Source organism: Melozone crissalis, unplaced genomic scaffold (assembly GCF_028551555.1).
Source record: "Melozone crissalis strain CALT ecotype California unplaced genomic scaffold, PUWL_Pcris_2 ptg000019l_1, whole genome shotgun sequence".
Lineage (NCBI taxonomy): Eukaryota > Metazoa > Chordata > Aves > Passeriformes > Passerellidae > Melozone > Melozone crissalis.
Genome location: NW_026535797.1, coordinates 4,046,771 through 4,067,812, shown reverse-complemented (window position 1 = coordinate 4,067,812; position 21,042 = coordinate 4,046,771). Strand labels below are relative to the sequence as shown.

General features: G+C 39.8%; 1 protein-coding gene across 1 annotated transcript in view; it reads right to left on the bottom strand.

Moving 5' to 3' along the window:
- Window positions 1–21,042, bottom strand: part of CPXM2 (carboxypeptidase X, M14 family member 2) — a 65,448-nt gene that overhangs the window by 3,749 nt on the left and 40,657 nt on the right. Inside the window, exons 4-12 of the mRNA XM_054277053.1 lie at window positions 20,415–20,499; window positions 19,971–20,121; window positions 13,638–13,726; window positions 10,840–10,963; window positions 9,739–9,935; window positions 8,744–8,923; window positions 7,318–7,615; window positions 3,100–3,239; window positions 1,853–1,952 (exon numbers count right to left, since the gene is read on the bottom strand). Coding sequence (XP_054133028.1) covers window positions 1,853–1,952; window positions 3,100–3,239; window positions 7,318–7,615; window positions 8,744–8,923; window positions 9,739–9,935; window positions 10,840–10,963; window positions 13,638–13,726; window positions 19,971–20,121; window positions 20,415–20,499 — 1,364 coding nt within the window. The remainder of the gene's footprint in view (window positions 1–1,852; window positions 1,953–3,099; window positions 3,240–7,317; window positions 7,616–8,743; window positions 8,924–9,738; window positions 9,936–10,839; window positions 10,964–13,637; window positions 13,727–19,970; window positions 20,122–20,414; window positions 20,500–21,042) is intronic.

Sequence of the window (21,042 nt, the reverse complement as noted above, 5' to 3'; positions counted from 1 at the left end):
AATAAATATTTAATAGATAAATATATTTAATATATTAAATATTACTAAATGCTACTTCAAAATCCTTGGGGCTTGGTACATTAAGTATACTGAAATCACTGCAAACTTACCAAAATATTCATAAAAAATTTCTGGACACTGTGTGAAATTAAATTAATTACACCTTAATCAGAAACCACACAGAAGCATCTGTCTTTGAAGTCTGGCTGTGACACAGAAGTGTTTCACCAGGAAGAAACTGCACATTTCTCCATCAATATTTACTTTGTCATTCCCCAAATTACAGGAGGCAACCCCCAAAACTGTCTTGGCACCATGGAGGAGGAAAGGTGCATTTGTCCACCCAACTGAACTCTTTTTGCAGAGGCTTTCTCACAGAATCCAGCCCAAATCTGACTGTAACAATGTGGAATCACTCAGACTTAATCAATAGTTACATCTGCATTGAGGGAAAATGGAATAATTCCCCACAAAGCTCTTGCTCCTGGAATCAATGCCTTCAATTAGCCCATTAATGGTGTTAGCTGAATGTCAGCATCCCTCTCCTTCCATCAGGGATATTGTATCCAGGAGAAAGCCAAACCAATCTACTTTTATTTCAGTCCACAGGAAGAAGCAAAGGAATTTTCTCAAACCTTTAAATGTTATTACAGGGCTTTTACAGGCAACTTCTGTCTGGCTCCACAGGGCAGCTGACCACGGTAATGCAGCAGTGAAACAGCAGAGCTCTGCTCACTTGAAACAAAACTTTTGTGAATAGAGATCCTGGCCATAATTCTTCCCCTGCTTGGCCTATTTTTACATCAAGGCAACTCAGAGGTTTAAATGGGCACATTTTTCATTTTAAAAGGTATAAATGAAGGGAGACTGCTGACAATTTGCCTTCTTTCTCTGGAGTTATACATGTCATTTTAGCTTCTTGGCTCCAGCATAAATCCTCTAGTTTCAGGGACTAATGAGATGTGTATTGTTATCTGGATAATATGAAACAAGATAGAACTTTTATGTTCCCAATTCCACAGTGACTCCAGAGTGTGAGCTTAAACGTCTCATTAAAAAGAAAAATTAAAGGGAATGAAATAAGTATTTTTATTTTTACTAACAATTGCAGATGGCCTTGAGCCATGGAGGCTCAGCAATAAGTCAAGATGTAAATAGCTGCAAGATTCCCTGAGTGTTACAAGGTGGATTTTGAGATCTTGCACATTTATTGCACTTTATTTTTATTTTTTTTCATGACAATCCAGAGTACAGGGAGCTGGAGATTAATCACGTATTGCATTAACTCAGAGCAGTACATTAATTTTGTTAACAGAGTAACACAACCCACACTTTATGGCAGACTTTCAGCACTGCCAAGGCTTCCAAGACAGGAAAAAACAGCTGATTACTTTAATTCCCACTGTCATTTCCCAGTGGTCCCATTTTGAAATATTTAAGGCAGAATCATTATTGCCTAATTAAGTATCTGTCATTCAATGCTTTCTTTCACAATGGAGACACAGTAGCACTGAAATTAATCATAAACTAAGATATTCCAAGATTCATTATTGGCTCAGATCACCTCTTGTGGCAAACATGAAAGATTTGGAAGTCACAAAGCTCTATGATATTCCAAGGCCTGAAATCAGTTTGTGTGTCCAAATCTGCCTCACTCTGTGCTTCAGTGGCAAAGCAAATGGAAGCGGTAGCAAATGAAGAGCACAGAACCCCAGCAAAGAGATAAAAACCCATAAAATTAGCATTCAAAAAACATGTGGATATGGTACTTAGGAACATGGTTCTGTGGGTTTGTTTTTAACTACAAATCTGTTCTTTTGCACTGATATTTTGTATTTTTGGGGTTTTTTACCTGTGCGAATGTCATGGTTAACACCTTCCACTGAAATAACAGCATTTGGGATTCCCTTCCCATGCACATCTTTCACAATGCCTTTGATGCCACGATGGACCTGGGAAGAGAATAAAAAAAAACAAGTAAATATTGCACAGCAAAGAACAGTAATTGTCCTAGGAACTTACACTGAATCTTTAATTCCATAAGTGAATTATATTTCTTTTTTCCTACTTTATGGCTCACAACATGGTGAAACATCATTATTAACCCTATAGCAGCCCTTCAGGCATTAACTCGTGAATCAGTTTGTGAATTTTGTTAGGGTTCCTGAGGCATCAAATTCAAGATATAGATAAAAAGAACAGATGAAGCAGCAGACACAATATTTGGGTCTTTTTCCAGAAATCCTTTCTAGCAAGCTCAGCACTCACATCACATTTTCAGATGCTTCATTATTTTATTCCCTGGAGTCAAACCAGCCTGGTTGAAGTGCTATGTCTATCAAAAATACCAATAACCACATAATTAGTCATGCAAGAAAAATAGTAGGTGTTGGAACCATGGTTGCTAAGAATTTTAGACTTTCTGTACCATCACGCACTGACCCCCAAAAAACCCAGTACATTTAACCTAAAACCATAAAAATACTTCCAAAATTTAATAATAAAACTAAAATTTTAAGTGTGTAGTTTAAATAAAAGTGTATAATATCACATAATAGAAAACTTAAAGTTTAATGTTTTACAATATAATATGTATAAAATAAAAGTTTTAAACTTCTTCTTTGCCTTCTTCATCACCTTCTTCTTCATAAATTTAAGTAGTGTTATATAATTAAATAAAAAAGAGCATATTACAAAACACAAGTAATTAATTAAGTTAAAAATAAAAATAATTAAAGAATCATTTCTTAATTAGACAATTCATCCTTAAAAAATCTTGTAAAACCACAACTCCATTTTTTAGTTGATTAATAAAGTACTGTAAAACTCACAACTTATAAAACTAATATAAATAAGTATAAAAATATATCAATATCATAATATATTATATATAATATATTATATATAATATTATATATAATATATTACATATTATAAATATAACATAGTATAAGGAATATAACATAATATAACATAACATATAATTATAATAATATTATATATTATTAATGTATTATTGATAAATATAGAAATATAAAAACTAATACAAATAAAAACTAATAAACATCTAAATCCAAACCAAAAATGCCAGGTGAATACCTGTTCCATAAAAACAATCAGGGACTCGCGGTTGTTTTCCCACTCCTCTGGCAGCTCGCTCTCGTGGGGATATTTGTCACAGCCAACATAGATGGAGAGCTCAAAGCAGTTTGTGTGCAGGTAGCTGAAGTCATTGATGCCTGCCAATATTGGGGAAAAAGGGAACAACTTCATGGCCTTTTTAATCTATTGATCAGATCTGTTTTTACACAAATTAATGTAACTTCTGTAAACGCAAGTTGGGTATTCATCTAGCCGGCTTACCCTGCAGATTTGGAAAGGAAAAAAGATTTTAGAAATGCTAAATGTTCTGTAACAAATCACCAGAGTGCTCAAGGCCAGCTTGGACAGGTGTCCTGGGCTGCAAGATGTGGCTTTGGGTGTGTATTCAATTCCCATCTGTCAGAGCTGGGGCAGTTATCTCTGTTCATGGGGCAGTTTTTTCTTTACCTCTCCCACAACCCATCCTCCCTCCAGGAGATCTCTTCTGTTCATGGGCCATTTATTATTAATTATCTGCTGTCCATGGCCAGTGAGTGTCCCTGCAGGGCTGATCCAATCCCAGCATCCCATGGGGAGATGCTCCGCCCAGGGGAGGAGCCAAGCATTCCTACCTGGATCCAATCTGAGCTTTGGGACACCCCAGCAGCCTTTGCCCCCTGCATTGCCAGAGGAGCAGCTTTGTGCTGCCCTGCATGGCCAGAGGGAGCCCAGGCCCATCTGCAGCAGCCCTGGAGCTGCAGAGGAAAACTCCCCCCTTGTGCAGGATCCCTGCTGCAGCAGAGCCACAGCTGGCACTGCAGGAGGGCTGAGCCCCCATGGGATGGGGCTGGGACACCACCCTGACACACAGGGGGGCAGGGCATGTTCTGATTCTGTCAATGTTTTTTTGTATTAGTGCATTTCTTATTTTATTTTTATTTTCTTCCTTAATAAAGTACTCTTTATTAAGGAAGAGTTAAGGGAGGGGGTTTGCATTTGCCATTTCAGGGGAGGCTCCTGCCTTCTTTAGAAGACACCTGTCTTTTCAAAGCAAGACAACAGGCCTTGGAGCAATCTGGGATAGTGAAATTTGCTCCAAGCAAGGGTGGAACTCGATGGGCTTTAAGGTCCCTTCCAACCCAAACCCTTCTGGGATTCTGTTGATGGGGAAGATGGGAGCACAACCAGGAGAAAGGTCTCTATAAGAAAAAATTGTTCTTTTTGAAGAAAGCCCTAAGCATTCCTAATCCTGGACATTACCCACAAAGCAGCTCTCCCTTATGAGTGCCCTGGGTGGAAATGGAATCTGTCTGTGTTGGGTGGCAGGAAGGTGCAGCTGTTCACCCAATTCACAGAATTCCCATTCGATAGAACCCTGAATGCCAGCACACAGAGCTATGTGCTCACAGGGGCTGTTATGTAAAAGTGATTTATCAGAGCAGTTGGTGAAAGAGTTCCTCAGTCTGTTTTCCTCCCTGAGTAATCTAACAGATAGAAAAGCCAGAAAAATCAAGGCAGTAATAATTATTTTATGTTACATATGGTGTCTGTAGTTTGTAAGAAAGGAAAGGGTCTCTTTTCTCCCTGTCATAGTGCTGCAGAAGATTGGGATTGCACTGTTGTTCTGCAATAGGGATTCCCATCAGAAATATCTCCTAATCAAGCCCTAGGAACCCCAGTGCCTGCAGTCTCTGAGGAGCTGCAGTTTAATTCTGCATTACAGAGCCCACTGTAACCTTTGCAAAGGGCTGGAGCACTAAGGAGAGCTGTCTTTACATACACAGCTGAAATATTTCCATTCTCCAGGTTTCTCTCCAGTTTCTCACCATTATTTTTCCTCCTTATTAGTTCTCCACTCTCACACTGATAACGAGATACAAAACATGAACACTAGAGGAAGAAATTCTGTGAGCTTCATTTCTTGTTCAACCTGCACTTCTAATAAGAAAATATTTTGAAATATGTTTGTTAATGATCATTAATTGTTATGTTTTAAATAGCAAAGATTTGCAGGAGTTGCATTCATGGACTGCTTCTGAGCAAGAAGAGTTAAACCAAAATCGCTGTTCCTGTCCAATTAGCAGTAGTCAAGTATTTAATGAGCCCTCAGTGCCTTCTGGAAGCAGAGCAGGAGGATTATATAATACAGATGTTAAACTTTTCACTTTTGTTGATGGGGAAAACCTAAACATCAGCCAGTGGCATATGCTACTCTACATAAATGTGCTTCCCCTCCACTTGAGAAACAGCCACAATTATTTTCCCCTCACATACTGTATAACATTCTGATTAATCTGCTGTGAAATGTTTTGCCATACACACTAATTGCTCAGTTTTAATACATGTATTTAAGAAAATGGCTTTGTGTTGCCAAGAGCAACTCTTTCCTAGTGCCTGAACATGCAAATCCAGCTTCAAAAATACAGGAAATAAAATTAAATCAATCCCTTTTTTGCCTTTGTGCAGTTTATCCAGTGCAGAAACTTTATATGTAAAATTGCTGGAGAACTTGCACTCACTGCAGTCAAAATAATGTGCAGGAAAAATCATGGCTGGGTTTTAAAGGCATGAGGAGGTGCTGGGTATCTGTGGTGCACATGCTTCTCTAGGGACTGAAATGAAATCTAATGTTTCTAAATTAAATAAATATTAAAGATTTATTTGATATTTAAATAAATATTAAATATTTTCTAAATTAAATTTATCTAATGCCATCTAAATTTTCCCATGGCATGAGCAGTGAGAAGTTTCTGTGCAGGACCACTGCAAGGAAGCAGGTGGATGAGGAGAGGGTGTGGTACAATGAGGAGATGCCACTCAAACAAAAGGATGAGTAGGACAGCTTCTGCAAGCACTTTTTAGGAAGTCTTACCATAAGAGCAGGACATAAATCATAATTAAAACATCATCAAGAAATAAAGCAAATCAGATGAAACAAATCCAAAATGTAATTGGTCCTAAGAAATCAGGGTAATAATTCAGCATCTATATTGTCCATCTTTACTTAATGGAACTCAGTGTGACAGCTGTTAGTGACAAGGCCAATGTCATCTTTTCTGGATTGATTCATAATGATGTTTCTTGTAGCACTTAGGAAAATTAAATTCATAAATTAGATAATTAAGTGGTCATGTCAGGTCTTAGAGAATGCTTAAGAATCTGCAGAAATGCATGGGAATGTACTTTCAGACCTAAGAGTTCAAGGTTTCCCCCAAACTCGTCCAACAGTTTTTAACCTCCTGAAAAAATATTTGAAAAGCTAATTCTTGACTGCAGCCTTTAAAGGCCGGCCAGCACTAACTCCACATGGGCCAACATAAAAGCCATAAAAGCCACGTCCAAAATCCCAAAATGTTTATGCAGTGGACCTGCAAGTTCCAAACATGAGCCAGGTTCACCTAAACCTGGTTTCAGAGACACTGGCCTGCATCTGTTTGCCATTAGTGCTGCTCCTGTTGTCAGCCCACTGGTGGCAGATGCCTGTCTCATTTCCTAATTTCAGGGAATATGTTGCTTGACTGATGCACTTAGAAAAACACGAGGATTTTGAGCAAAGGCAAACGTGCCTAATGCTGTTAAAAATGGGTTTCTAATTGGGCTTTCCTGGAAATCAAGGTTTTGGCCACACCACAGGCCGTGGCTTCCCCTCTGTGCTCCCTAACAGGGTGACAGGCTTGGGTGTGTGGAGATTGATCCAGGCTGTGATTTATCCTGGCAGCAGGAATGCCTGTGCAGCCCATGCAAAATTTAAGTGTAAGGACATCCAGGTGTTTTAGAAATAGGAGAGTAGCAGGCAAACAGTAGCTTTTTATGGCATTTCATTGCAGCTGCCAGTGAATGTGAGTGAGGGCTGATCTGAGGCTGATTTCAGTCAGCATGAGGCTGCAATCAGGATTTCCTTATCTGGAATCTCTCCCTGAAGCCCCTGCTTCAGCTCTGACACTGGCTGTGGTGCTTGGCAGCAGTTTTCTTCTTGTCACCTTGTGTGGGGGTTTGGACAGGGTTGGTTTCTTCCTGACAGTCTTGACTGCACAAAGTTCTTAAAGCTAATGCTCTGCATGTGCAGTTTTGGAAAACTTGGCTGCAAAAATATCAGTCACTGGGTATTAATGACAGCAACGGCATCTGGAAATATTCCTCCTAGAACACACATTTTTGTGTGCTGCAATGCACACCAGGCAATGCTGGCTTTACCCTAATTAGCAAGGGAACACTAATTGGAGCTTTGCCACTCACTTCCAGCCACGGTGTGCCACGAGGCTCCGTTGACAGTGCCATCCTCCTTCTGGAAGTCCTCGGTGTGGCAGGCCCTCCTCCTGGCGTCCGTCATCAGGCGGTGCGTGGAGGCGTAGGAGTAGGCCAGCCAGCGGAACACGTGGTCGTCAGGGGTGGGAGTGTAGTCCTGGGTTTTCCACATGGACCTCACCATGTCGTAGGGATAGGCCACCACCAGCTCTCCCCCCTGCAGGTTGCCACCCAGCACAAAAGGGATTTTTTCCATCCAGGCGATGATCGCCCGCGTCTCCACCGCCACCTGGGAGAAGTGACAGCAGATCTGGTTCAGCATGGAAATCTGATTGTGCTGCTTCAAAGGAGAGCAGGATCAGGAGTTGCTGAGAGTGAGAGGCCAGCAGAAGGGATGTGGGCAAGGAGAAGGTCTTATTTAAATTATGGTACTTGTCAGCCATTTTAGGAGGTCACAGACATCCCTTAAGAGCTAACAGAACCTTCTCATCAGTGATTTAAGGAACAGGAACATCAATGTCAAGTGAGGCCCAGAGCAGGAACTGACAGATGTGTCAGATGGTGCCATTGCTTTTCCTCTTTGTTTCCAAAATAAGGGATTTTAAACATGGAAGTAAAGCCCATAAATTAAAACACAGGAAGTTTCAACTCAAACTTTTCCATGAGGGTGGCAGAGCACCCCAACAGCTGCACAGGGAGGTCATGGAGTCTCCCTCTCTGGACACATCCCAAACCCACCTGGATGTGTCCCTGTGTCACCCTGCCTTGGATTGATCTCCAGAGGCCCCTTTAAACTGTAACTATTCCATGATTGGGTGATTCTAAAGTACTAAAAACCACCACAGTGAAGCTGCTATTAATAGCTGACATTATAATTCAAAGGTCAGGCCAAAATAAGTTAAATTTCTGGCACTACCATCCAATAAACAACTTTAACATAAGCCACAACACAGGGTTTGCATATTCCTGATCTGTTGCTGTGTTTTTCAAGATAAGAACATATTTCAAGTAAGAGCAAGGAAGAAAATCCCAGGACAAATCTGCAAGTGAGTTTTCAAAGAGCTCATCTCTGCCACAAAACCTGGGAGAAGCCTGATCCACATGGCTGAGCTCATGCTGTGCTTCTCCTTGTCTACCTTGCTGCCTAAAAGTTGGGTTTGGAGTTCCTCCAGGTTCTTGCAATAGCTGATGGAAAAGAAAATCCTCTAGGAAACAGTTTCTTCCTTGAGACCTGTCTCTAAATCCTGGGCGGAAATGGTGCTTTTGTGGTGCATTTTTATTTCCACTGACATAAAGGGAATTATTGACTTAGATCAGGTGTGGAACTTCACTCCCAGGTTATTCATCTCTTGAAAATGTAAATCTCACTCTCTCAGGACATCCCAGCTTTTGTGTCCCCTCTCCTGGCCTTACTCACAGTGGCATTTTCGGACAGGTACCAGTCAGGGATTGGAATGTGATGGTTTGGAACTTTTCTTTTACTCTTCTTCTGATCTTCTGACTCCCAGAGCAGAGAGTTTAGGTCAGGGAAGTTATTGTTGATGTCAATGCCATCCTGAGTCCATCGTCCTAGAGACCAGCCCCCCAATTCTGAACCCTTGGATTAAAAATAAAAATAAAAATAAAGAAAAAATAATTAATGTTCATTCAGATTACAGAAATCTATGAGCCCCTGCAGAATGTTTGGGAATGTCCCAGAGATAATTCTATAGAGAGAAATGGAAGATTAATTATTTAATTAACTGAATTAAATCATTGGCACTTTAAAAAAGTTTTCGTATGAAATCTTGAATGAGGTGAAGGAAAACCCATGAAAATTTACTTGAGGTTAGCCAAAATATATCTCTCAATGGAGACAGCAGACATTTCCTCCCATGACTATGATTTTGACTTTCCTATTCCAGTCTTCTGCAGACTGCTCTGGAAGATTTTCCAGTGCAGTTGACCAGCCCCTACAATTTTTCCTGGTGTCTGTCTTCATCCAGACTGAATTATTACAATGCCCAACACATCATGCTCTCCTTAAAGGCACACTATAAAATTTCAGCTGGAGAGGAATGCAAATTTTCATGTGCTGAGCTTGGTTTCTAGTGAGAAACAGATTGCACAGATTTTCCATTTTCCATAATGGTGTTCCCATGGCTCTGTACACCTCAGGATGGTTTGCTCTGGCAGTCTTTGTGACTCTCCTTACATGTACATTTTCCTGTTAGCCAACATCACATCAAACACTGTTTCTTTCAGCTCTTTCCCAAGATGGTTTGTGTTTACTTTGATGTGCCCATCTTTTCATTTTTAAAATTCGATCGCTCACAAAACGTGATCTTCGAAGAAAATAAAGACAGGAGGAGCATTTTTGATTCATCTACTGGAAAGAAAAGAATTCCTTGATGTGTTCATCATCCCCATTACCGCTTTATAGGCCTTGTCATATCCATCAGGGTTCACTGAGGGCAGCAGGTGGATCCTGGTGTCCTGGATGAGGTGCACAATGCGTGGGTTCCCAGCCAGGTATTCCTGGCACATGAACTGCATGAGCAGAAGGATCAGCTCTCGCCCAAGCACTTCATTCCCATGAGCTCCTGCAATGTAGTGGAATTCTGGCTCCCCTGTGGACAAAAAAAACACGGAGCAGAGTTGTAGTCAGAGCAGCAAATCAAATCTCTATCAAACAGCTTCAATGTCAATCAGCAACATTTCACTTAAGGAGTGAGGAGAAATGTCTCAGCTGCACAGATGAGAGGTGAAAATGTCACTTTGGAGAAATAAATTGCTTTCTGTTGCTATTTTAGAACTGCCTTATATATTAGTGATATCTAAAGCCACTGAGTAAAAGCTCTAAAACCCATATTTGATTAAACAGATCTTTAATTATACTCACAACTCCAGCATGTTAGAGGTAGATTTTACCAACAGTTTTGATGGTCTAAAAGTCACATGAAAAATACTCTGCTAGAAGAGAATTCTCCTAATAACCAATCTAAACATGTTATCAGTGTATTCATGGATACAGCAAAGCACAAAATTCCTTTATTCCAAAAGCTGTTCCAGGCACTATCACAGTGAGAAGGACCAAAGACTGAATGAGTTTCTTTGGTGCTGAAGAATTATATCATGGTAGGAAACTGAACCCCAGGCCTCATTATTGAAAAAATATTTGGAGATTTGACCTGTCCCTGCAATGCATTAAGGTAAGTTTCTATCCATAGCTACATCAATGCCATAACTAAAATTCATTCTCCAGTATTAAAGTTCACTTTTATTTTACTTCTGTGAAGAATGATCATTAAAGAATTGGATCCCACATTCAAAATGTCCTCTATTTGTGCTCACCCTCCCCTTCCCAATTTAGAAATACAGCACTGAGGTTCAACCCACATACATTTGAAATCTTTGCTGCCATGAATATAATTCCATCAGTGATAATTAGTGCAGATATGGAGGAAGAGGAGGGGGAAAAAAGCCAAATTCCAACACCCCTTCAACAGATTTAGTGAAGATTAAAATCCTAACCAACTTCGTGTTCTCCTGGGTTGTCAGAAATCTCCACTGCATACAGCTTCAGTCCTTGGTGGCTTTTTCCAATATTGTAAATTCTTGTGATATTTGGGCACATTTTATTCACAGTTTTCATCAGCTGACAACAACAAAAAAAAAAAAAAAGAGGAAAAAAAGAACATATTTAGACAATGCATCATCAAATAGATCCACAATGAACTGGTTCATTCTAAATTGGATGGGGCACAAACTCTTCATTTTTTTATCTGATTACCTCTTAGTTGTAAAACCTTTATGTTTAGTTCATGAATTTATAGCTCTGCTATCTCATTTTTAAAACATTATGCCATAGAGAGTAATTAAAATAATGGAGAGTGAATAAAACAACCACATTCTGTGAGGTACAATAGATAAAGGACTTGAGGTGACACAGGGTGTCAGTGCACAGAAATGCATTTATTTTGCAGGTTTCCACATTTCAACAGAAATATGAATTTTTCCACTCTGCCAGGAAGCAGAGATATTGCATTAAAAGCAGTTCTATTTTAGCTAAAGGCTAAAACCCCGCTGTATAAATAATGTTACTGACTCAGACCTGGGTTTACTAATTTCTCTCCTCACATCTTCTTCAAACTGAGGCAAACTGAGCTGGCTGATGGTTCCCTGCATCCATGCAGCTCCATCCATGAGAAATGGGGAATGTGAGCCTGTAGTCTCAGAGCTCCTCTGAAACCCCTGACTCTGAAACTCCCACGTGCAGGAGCTTTCCTGATGTGCCTGGCACTCCAGTGCTCACAGGATACCAGGAGCATCAATTTAGAGAAGTGGTTGAAAGTATGGAAATGCTCATTAATAGTGAGAAAAATGCCCAGAACCAAGTTCAAAGTCTGTTACATTCAGTGGAAATATTTGTGTTGGCCTCAGCAAACTCCCCATCATCTCTTTAATTGCAAACATGTGATTATTTTTTGAGTCAAAGAACTTTTCCTGCATTAGACCTTTGTAGTAGCATTTACTGTGACTCTTTTGGTAATGTAATGCAGTGGAGTTAATGGAAATACAATGCTGAAAATCAACATATTTCATATTTGACCTTCTCATTCTTATTTCCTACAAATGGCAAAATATTTCAACTATGATCTGGGTTTGTTGTCTCAAAGATAAGGTTGTACTCAAATACCCACATCAAACATGTAACAGCTTCCTGTACCACATGAATAAATACAAATACATATGTAGAAATTAAAAATTAAGAAATATTTTGGGCTGTGAAACAATTCTGCACACAAAACACAGTGAGGGTTCCCATTGACTGGAAGAAGAATACTGAATGCTCTTTTACAAGGAGAAAACTGGAGCTGCAAATTTCATCTTCCTAAGCAGAGAGTTCTATTAAAATCACCTGACACTGAGAAAATCCCTCCCTCTCACAAATACTTGACTTATTGCAATGTAATGTGATGCTTCCAGAACATGGCCCAGGGAACAGCATCTCCTCCTCCCTCAGTGTTGATAATAAATCAAAAAACAGCATTTTTCTAGGATGCTTTGTGGTGAAGTAGCCATGAAAAGTGACAATAATGCATTTTTTGGGGGTTGGGCATGTTTTTGATTGTTGTTGTTTGTTTGTTAGTTTTTAATAATAAGTTGATTCTGGCAGTTATTATTACACTTTGCACTGAGGTTTTGAGAATAGTTTTGGGTATATAGGACTTGCTGCAATGCAACCCATAACATTCTGCCCATCAGCAATTAAAATCCAATGAGCTCTAAAAAAATTAACTATTTTGTCATAGAAGAAAGCAGAAATTGGGAGAGCACACAGTTCACAATTCTCAACCACAGTCACAGATTTTCCTTTTGTATGAAGAGTGCAAAAACATTCTGGTTTAAAGCTGTGTTTTTTTCCCCCCCAAGATATTTCTAACCTGACCAACCTGTCTTTCTGCAATGACAACATAAATGCATTTTATTTTATTGTTCTTGACAGTAATTATGCCAATTGAGTTCCTACTCGTCTAATCTTTGTGCTAAGAAATATAGGCCATGAAATCTCTACCAAAATAAACGTGTGACTCAGTACACAATTGCTCAATAAAACCCAGTGGTGATTCATGCAGTATAAATACACTGAAAACCCAGCGCACAGCAAGTGATTCACACACATCAAGTCCAAACATATTATCTTTATATTTGAAGGGAAAGTGGGCAGAAATATTTCTTCAGGACAGCCCACACTTGTGTCTGTGGTGATATGAAGCAAGATTAAAAACAATAACAAAGCCAAGAACTTGTTTGAAGTTAAAGGAACAAGATTAACAACGCTGGTAGGTTTAAAATCATTATACTAGCAGAGGTTTTTTTCTGGTGTTTCTGGTGAATTTTTGCTGATTTTCACAACTGTGAATATGGAATTGGACTCCAGAGTTTATTCTGATTATTCAAACCCACAGAAATATATAAGAATACTGATGACTAAATCAGAGTCAAATCTAGAAGGAGAAATCACTGTGTCATTCACCACTCAAATGCATGTGGAAGAAAAGAGTGGCATATTATATGAAAATACTTCCTCTGTCACACTGTGTCACCTCTTTCAGGTTTATTTATGTGCAAACTAAGACTTTGGGACTTTATTGGACTGCTTCTTTTAATAGATTTAAACAGAGAAAATATTTTTAAAACATTGCAGACAGAGTTTAATAATATTTTTAAATTAAAGTAATACTTTAATTTTTGTGGAATTCAGATTCCACATGGCTGAAAAGCTGCACCCTTCCACCCTCCATCACACACCATCCTTCTTTGCCTACCTGCCTCATCTCCTTGTAGTTGTGATGCTTAAAGTCCAGATTATCAGTGGTTGTCATTTCATTTCTTCTGTGGTAATAATTGTTTGGGTCTGAGAAAAGAAAAAAAGGAGTTTTCTCATGCTTAGGAATTTCAAATATAGAGATGCTTTGGCACAATGCACATAAGAAACAAAGAAATCTGAATTCCATTGTCCTGTGTTTATCTAAAACAGGTTTTCAAAAGCAAAACACAGAGAAACAACTAATTTGAAATATTTCTAATCACTGCACAAATCAATTCATAGAGATCCAAACAAAAGCAAGGAGGCACCAGCTTTCCAGACAGCTCCTCTGCACAAAAACCTGAATTTCAACAGAAAAGCAGAAGGGCAGCCTTAGGCTGCAGAGGAGGGAAAAAGTCATTGGGAAATGATGAGTCAGATGCAAGATAAAAGAGTGGAAGAAAAATCAAATTAGAGGAAAAAGCCACAGTAAATGCTTTGTGTCCACTTGATTAATTTACTATTGCGAGGAATTTTTGTTTTCCTGATGAGTATTTTCCATTTGGAAAGGAATAATTTGGCATATTAAGCATTCCTAATTATCTTCCAAAGGAGTTCCTGTGGAAGTCAGAGGTGCTTGCTACTAAAAATTTACATATTCATTTCTTTATGGATATCTTTTATAGTTTGTTCATTTTGAAGTATCAAAGAAAGATATGTGGTTAGAAAAGAATCTTCTGTTTCCTTGACATTCCAGGCCCTTCACCTGGAAAAAAGAACCAAAAAGAAACAGGACAAGACTGTTATGGCTGAGCTTTGAAGTTCCTGATAAATGTGCTCCTAGCCTAATCTATTGTGATTTATTTTCAGAGACAAACAAGTCTATTTGGAAAACATCAGACACATTCCTTAACTTGCCACATCTGGGATGTCTGGAATTCTGAGTAATCATTTGTCCAGCCAGTGGCTGTCAGGCTTCTATGAAAAATTGTTTCCCTTCACACAAAATCATCTTCATTGGTTTAAAATTATTGAGGGAGAAGCGAAATATGAAAAAGTTTAAATGTCATCCTTATTGCAACACAAAAAGACATTGTCTCTAGAGAGAAAAAACTGTTTTAAACCATTATATTCCCATAATATCACCTGTCAGCTGTGACTTTTTTTGTGGGGGGGGAAAAAAGAACAATTCTGAGTAGGAAAAATATGTAGTTACCATCCCACAGCAACAAATCCTTACTGAACTTATGGAAAACTCACAACAGTGTGAAATACTTTATAACATTTTTAAGTTTCATATTTCCTGCATCAAAACCACTAAATATTCTCATAAAATTCTGAAGTTTTGGGGTTTTTTTGCACTATTTAAGTTATTTATGAAATGAAACATGCAAGTCCCATTAAGCTTCACAGTAACATGGCCCATCCTTGTCTCCACTTCCATTTCCTAATCTACAGCAGAGATGCTGGAAGGTCAGTTGAAGGCTGCTCTACAAATATGACAGCAAAATGTCCCCAAAAAAATCTTGTCTCATCAAAACCCAGGTTAATTTGTAGAAATTGCTCATTGATATACTGATGAAAAATGGAAATCATAAAGAAAACCACCACTTCTTCTAAAAGGAGACGATGTGTTCAATGCCCCACAGAATATCTTCATCATTGCAAAAATACCTCCACGTTGTAAAAATATAAAAATAAATGTCATAAAACTGCCAGGATGTTGAAAGTTTTCTGTATCCCCATGAGCCAAAATATACAGCAACCGATTTTTTTCCCTGATACTTTAATCCCATGCCTTTCAAAGCCTGGCTCTTTTTCCATACATCAAACACTAATATCATGGGAATGACTGTGAATGCTGTAGAGTTGGTGGAAACTTAAAAAAACTGCAGTGAAAATGATGGTATCTCTGGCCCTTCCTCAACAACAGAGCTCAATTTGACAGTTCCCTGGGGAATTAACACTCATACTTTGCCAGGCTCTGCTGCAGCCTGCTTGGATAGCTGGAGTTCTGCTGCAGCAGGAATACAGATTAGAACATTAAAAGCTAAAATGTAGAAAGGCAAACAAAGCTTGCACACAGCTGGATGGGTCCACTTTGGTAAAAATTTTTTTTTGAATAAAACTGAGAATAAAAGACTGAAAAACTCAAACCACAGAAGATTTATAAGAGAAATATACTGATTTATTCACAGAAATTCTGGAGAAAGTCTCTCTTTCTTCCATGGAGAAAAGATCCTGCAAAACTGTGGCACTCACGTTTATACAGAGGGATATATTAGCTTTTCTCTACCACTAATCTGTCTATGCATCAAAAGTAGAGGTAATGAAGTTTGCTGGGAGAGGCATCTTGTAAAGATGGACAAGTGACTAAAGCTGTTAAATCACAGATTCACAGGAGCACAGATTGGTATGGGTTGGAAGGAACCTTAAATCCCATCCAGTGCCACCCCTGCCATGGCAGGGACACCTTCCACTATCCCAGGCTGCTCCCAGCCCTGTCCAACCTGGCCTTGGGCACTGCCAGGGATCCAGGGGCAGCCACAGCTGCTCTGGGCACCTGTGCCAGGGCCTGCCCACCCTCACAGGGAACAATTCCTTCCCAAAATCCCACCTAACCCTGCCCTCTGGCTGTGGGAAGCCATTCCCATTGTCCTGTCACTCCAGGCCCTTGTCCCAAAGTCTCTCTCTCCATCTTTTTTGTAGTTTCCCTCAGGGACTGGAAGGCCACAATTACATCACCCCAAGGCCTTCCCCTCTCTAGGATGAACAATCCCAATTCTCTCAGCTTTTCCTCACAGCAGAGCTGCTTCATCCCTCTGATCACCTCTGAGGTCTCCAACAGCTCCATGTCTTTCTGATGCCTCAGGTTTAGCTTTTCTATTTTTGAGATTCTGTGCTGCTTTAGTGTGTGGGTCTGAGCTTCACATCAGGGCATGGTGAGTTCTCCTCACAGAGCAGGGAGACAAAACAATTCCTGCTCCAGCTGGGCACCAAGGACAAATGATCCAAATCTCAGCCCAGGAGCACAAACACCGTGGGCTGGAGAGAGAAAAACAAGCAGGGTGGGACTGCATGGGCTAAAGCTGGGATGGGACAATGAACTGCAAGGTGCAAATGGAGCAGAACTGATCCCAGTGACAGGCCCCGTGCCCTCTCGTGCATTTTGGGGCCATTTTGGTTCATCTTGGGCGCAGCCCTGGCTGGGCTCTGGTGCTGCCCAAGGTGGATCCACTGAGGTATTTTAATAAATCCCTGCTTTATTCTTTAGCTCTGTCCAGCCTCTGTTCTAGGGCAGCCTTCACAAGGCATCACTACCTACACTGGGGATCCCAAAACTCTAAGTGGGTTAATGCCCAACAACTTTGCAGCATGAGGGCTTTGAAAACTGCCCAGAAAAAGTACCAAAAGTACGAGAAAGGACCAATTGCTTTGCAGCTGATGAAAAAAAGGGGCATTTTCACTTCTTACAGCTCTACAGCACCTCAGCCAGTGAGGCCCTGATGCTTCCAGTGGGTTTCAGCTTCTCAGAAGTGCTGTTCCAAATGAAGGCACTCCAAAGGTTTCAGAGAAGTTTTTAATAAAAAGAATATTCTGGTTTAAATCCCTTAGACTGCCTTAAAAACCCCAATGTGCTGTTTCACAAATGACTGCGGGTTTTTTTTTAATTTCCATGTAATTTAAGTGAATTTGACTTGTCTTCACTAAATTGAACATCTCACAGACAGCACATGTGTAATCTTGAAATAAATCCGCTGGCAGCCACATCAGGTGATTCTAAGTTTTTTTCCACATGATCTATTTCATGGCAGCCTCATGAGCATTGCTCATGAGCATTAACATCACACATGAAATCAGTAATGAAATAATATTTTTCAACTATAAACTGATTATTTTCTCCTTTTATTCTCAAAAGTAGATGCTGGATTTAGAGCTGCTGTTGACACGGACATTTATAATGAAAGATACTTGTAAAAAGTCACATTTTTATCAAAAAATGATCAGAACTTTAGACTTGACCAGGTAGCCTGGCACCAAGAGAGAAGCAGTAAAAATAAGACTGAAGCCACTGCAAAACACAGTGCTCCATTACAGAGCTATTAAAATCCTTTTTTTATCTTGGCTTCAAAGTAATGGCATGATCATGGTACCAGTGATAGTTTTCTGTACAAGAACTATTAAAAATTAAATTCCATCACAAATTTATTCCGTGAAAATAATTGTCTCTTGCTTTGAATACTCTACAATATAAATAAATGCATGAAGAACTCAACTGATTTTCTCTCTCCAATCTCTGGGTGCTTTTGATCACATATAATTTTGTTTTGACCTTCCTTAGATTTGAGGAATAGACGGCAAGGAAAGCACATCCATCCCTCTGAGGCAATTGCAAAAGATTGTGTGTGTCAGCTTCCCTCTGTGTAAATACCAGCATTTTTGGAAAGTGGAGAGGGAATTAAATGTTTTTGGGTTTTGTCCTCTTTTTGCCCTCTTTTTTGAAACATGGCAGCACTGATTGTTGTTACAGGTAAGATTTTCTGGCATCTTTCCTCCATGGAGAAATGTCTTTCTCTTGGTGAAACAGCAAATCCCTTCTGTTGCCCAAAGATAGCACTGACATAGTTGGACAACACAGCTTTTTTTCCTTTCTTTTTTTTAACGCTACTGTAACAATCTACAAAAAGTTATTTGTCCACACTAGCCTAAGATACAACAAAAGTGTATGCTATGGATAAGCATTTCACTGATAAAAATTACAATTATCTTACATAATACTGCTTAGATAAGTATGTTCCAGTTGTCCAAATTGTTTTTTATCATGATTTATCCAATTTTCACCACATCTAGCACATGCAGCAGCTTTTAAGGACAGACCCTACCCACAGGAATGGGTTCTAGCTGTCTTTAACCATTTCCATCTCATTCAGACAGTGCTAACCTAGAATATCAATCTTATTCGGGTTTTTTCTTTTCCTTTTATCCTTTCTCTTTATTCCTTTATTACCCTCCCTTGTGAGCCTGCTCGATGGAAAGCTGATACATGAACACAGACTGAATGCAAATGGTTTAATATATTCAGGGATTAAAGAAGGCATAAACCCTAAAATCACAAGTCTAGCAGACACTAAAAGAAATTCAGAGTTAGGCAAATGGGTTTCTTTCCTTCCATCACCCTTTAGTTGTTGGGCTATTTCCCTATGCCCTGAGCTTTGGACTGACTAGAGGTCTGTGAACTAACAGAGCTCCACCTCCTGATTTTGGTGAATTTAGGAAAATTGGTCATTTTGATGGAAAAAAAATCTGCCAGAAAAGAAGAGCCTTTGATTTCCAGTCCCACAGTCAATACAGAGTGTTAGAGCAGCACCGTCAAATTTACTGCTCCCATGGCCAAACCACCCAGACATTTAACTTGGAATGAGCAAAACGACACCAATAAAGGGTGAGGAATCCACTTATAGGGAGCTGCAAAAACATGTCCCATCCCAGAGAAAGAAAACGTGCTAGGAAAGGCCTCTGGAACCTGGGGAACAGCTTTGTCCCGGGCACCTCGCGTGCGACGCGCAAAATGAGCAAGGAGAAAGAAATGCCAGCTCTTTCTGAGCTAAAAAGATGGGTCAGCACTTATCAAAACCTATTAGTTCTTCAGTCCAATTACATTTTGAATGAACACACCCCATTCCCATTGTGTTTCTCAATGAATGATTCTGGTATTTTCTTTCAGGAATATACTGAATCAGCCACTGCGGGCAATTAACTCAATAAATGACTACCAGGGGGATGCTCTGATGCTGTTTCCATGTGAATCCAAGATCTGTGAAAAGCTGGAAGAGCACTCAGCAGGACAGTGCTGAAAGTGGGGATGTGTTCCCAGCTTCACCCACTGACACAGACCCGTGAAGCTGAAGGGTAACAAATGCCAGCACTGCCAAGTAGAATCTGGCCCTGAATGGGTGTAAAGCCAGTAAGAATCCAGGGTAAAAAACTGCTGCATTCAATAAAAATCACCCTTCCAAATACTGACATTTTGGCTTTTTTTTCCTGTTTAGATGCAGTTTTAGGGGAGAGAAAGGGATCATGAGAATTTACATACAAATTGCCCTAGGAAACAGTCAGATCACCCATACTATCTTGTTTTTTTTAATAAAGGCACTTACAGATACTATGGCTTGCATATCAAAAGTTATCCTGATACTCTCTGTGGGCTTGGGCAGATATTTCTATTTCTTTCTGCATAACCCTACTCACTAAAGATAAATATTATACCAAAAGCAAATCTATCCAAAGGAAATGCACTTTTTAAGTCCTGTCACATGCAGCCATGCCAACATGAACTAGCAAAGGCTCTCACCTGGCAAGGGGCAGCCCAGGATCTCCAGCCTCATGCAGATGCTGCCCTCCTGGAACCAGGAGCGCGGGTTGATGCGGATGTAACGCGCCACCAGCGGCACCGGCAGCATGTTCAGCACTGGGATCTCCTTCTCGCTGTTCCCTTCAAAAATCTGAGGGAAAGAGAGGGCAACATCAGTGCCTCAAACTGACTCAGAGTGGTTTTGGTAAGAGAAATGTAAATGTAAAGTGTAAAATCACCTTTCAGCTCCAGGCTGATGGTGGCTCGGGCCAGATCTGCTCTTTGAGGATGGCAATATCCCCCATTCCCCCATGGCAATTCTGATTCTGTACCTTGGGATTTGCTCTTAAAATCAATGACAGATGCTGCCCCTGACTAATCTGTGGCCAGCCCCTGCTTTCCCACCTCTGCTCTTCCCCATAAAACATGTTTTGTTCTACTCACCACATCTCCAGACTCGTTCCTCACAGCAGTCCATGCATGGCTGTCGTTGCTCACCAACACTCGGTAAGAGGTCACCCAGTTACTCCTTGAAAAAGAGAACAAATAAGTTACTTTTCAGAACTTAGAATGGCTGCACATTATTTAATATAATCAAACTTATAAGGCTGCTAGAAGTGGAAATCCCATTTGGCAAAGTCATGCCAATCTGGATTCAACACACTGTTCAAAAAGCCTGGCACATAGAAGCAAAATCCTGGTGAGATAATATTCTGGGATTCCAGGGGGTGAGAGACTTGCTGCTCTCCTCTCCTTTTATATGCAGAATTTGGAATAAATGGCTTATCTAGAATAGATTTATGCAGTGTTCAAAGATCATCTTTTCAGCTGCAGAACATTTATTAGTTCTGCTGTTATTATCAGAGAGGATGAGAAAAAAGTAATAAATCCTCAAGGATGAAACATCTGTGAATTTCAACCAGCAAAATTTCCATTTCTTTCAATAGAAGAATAACTGGTGCCTGCAGTTATTCTTTTATTTATTAGCAAAAGACAGGGACAGAGAGACAATTGATCACAGGACTACTGCACTCCTACAATATCCTGATCAATCCCCAATAGGCTGATTTTT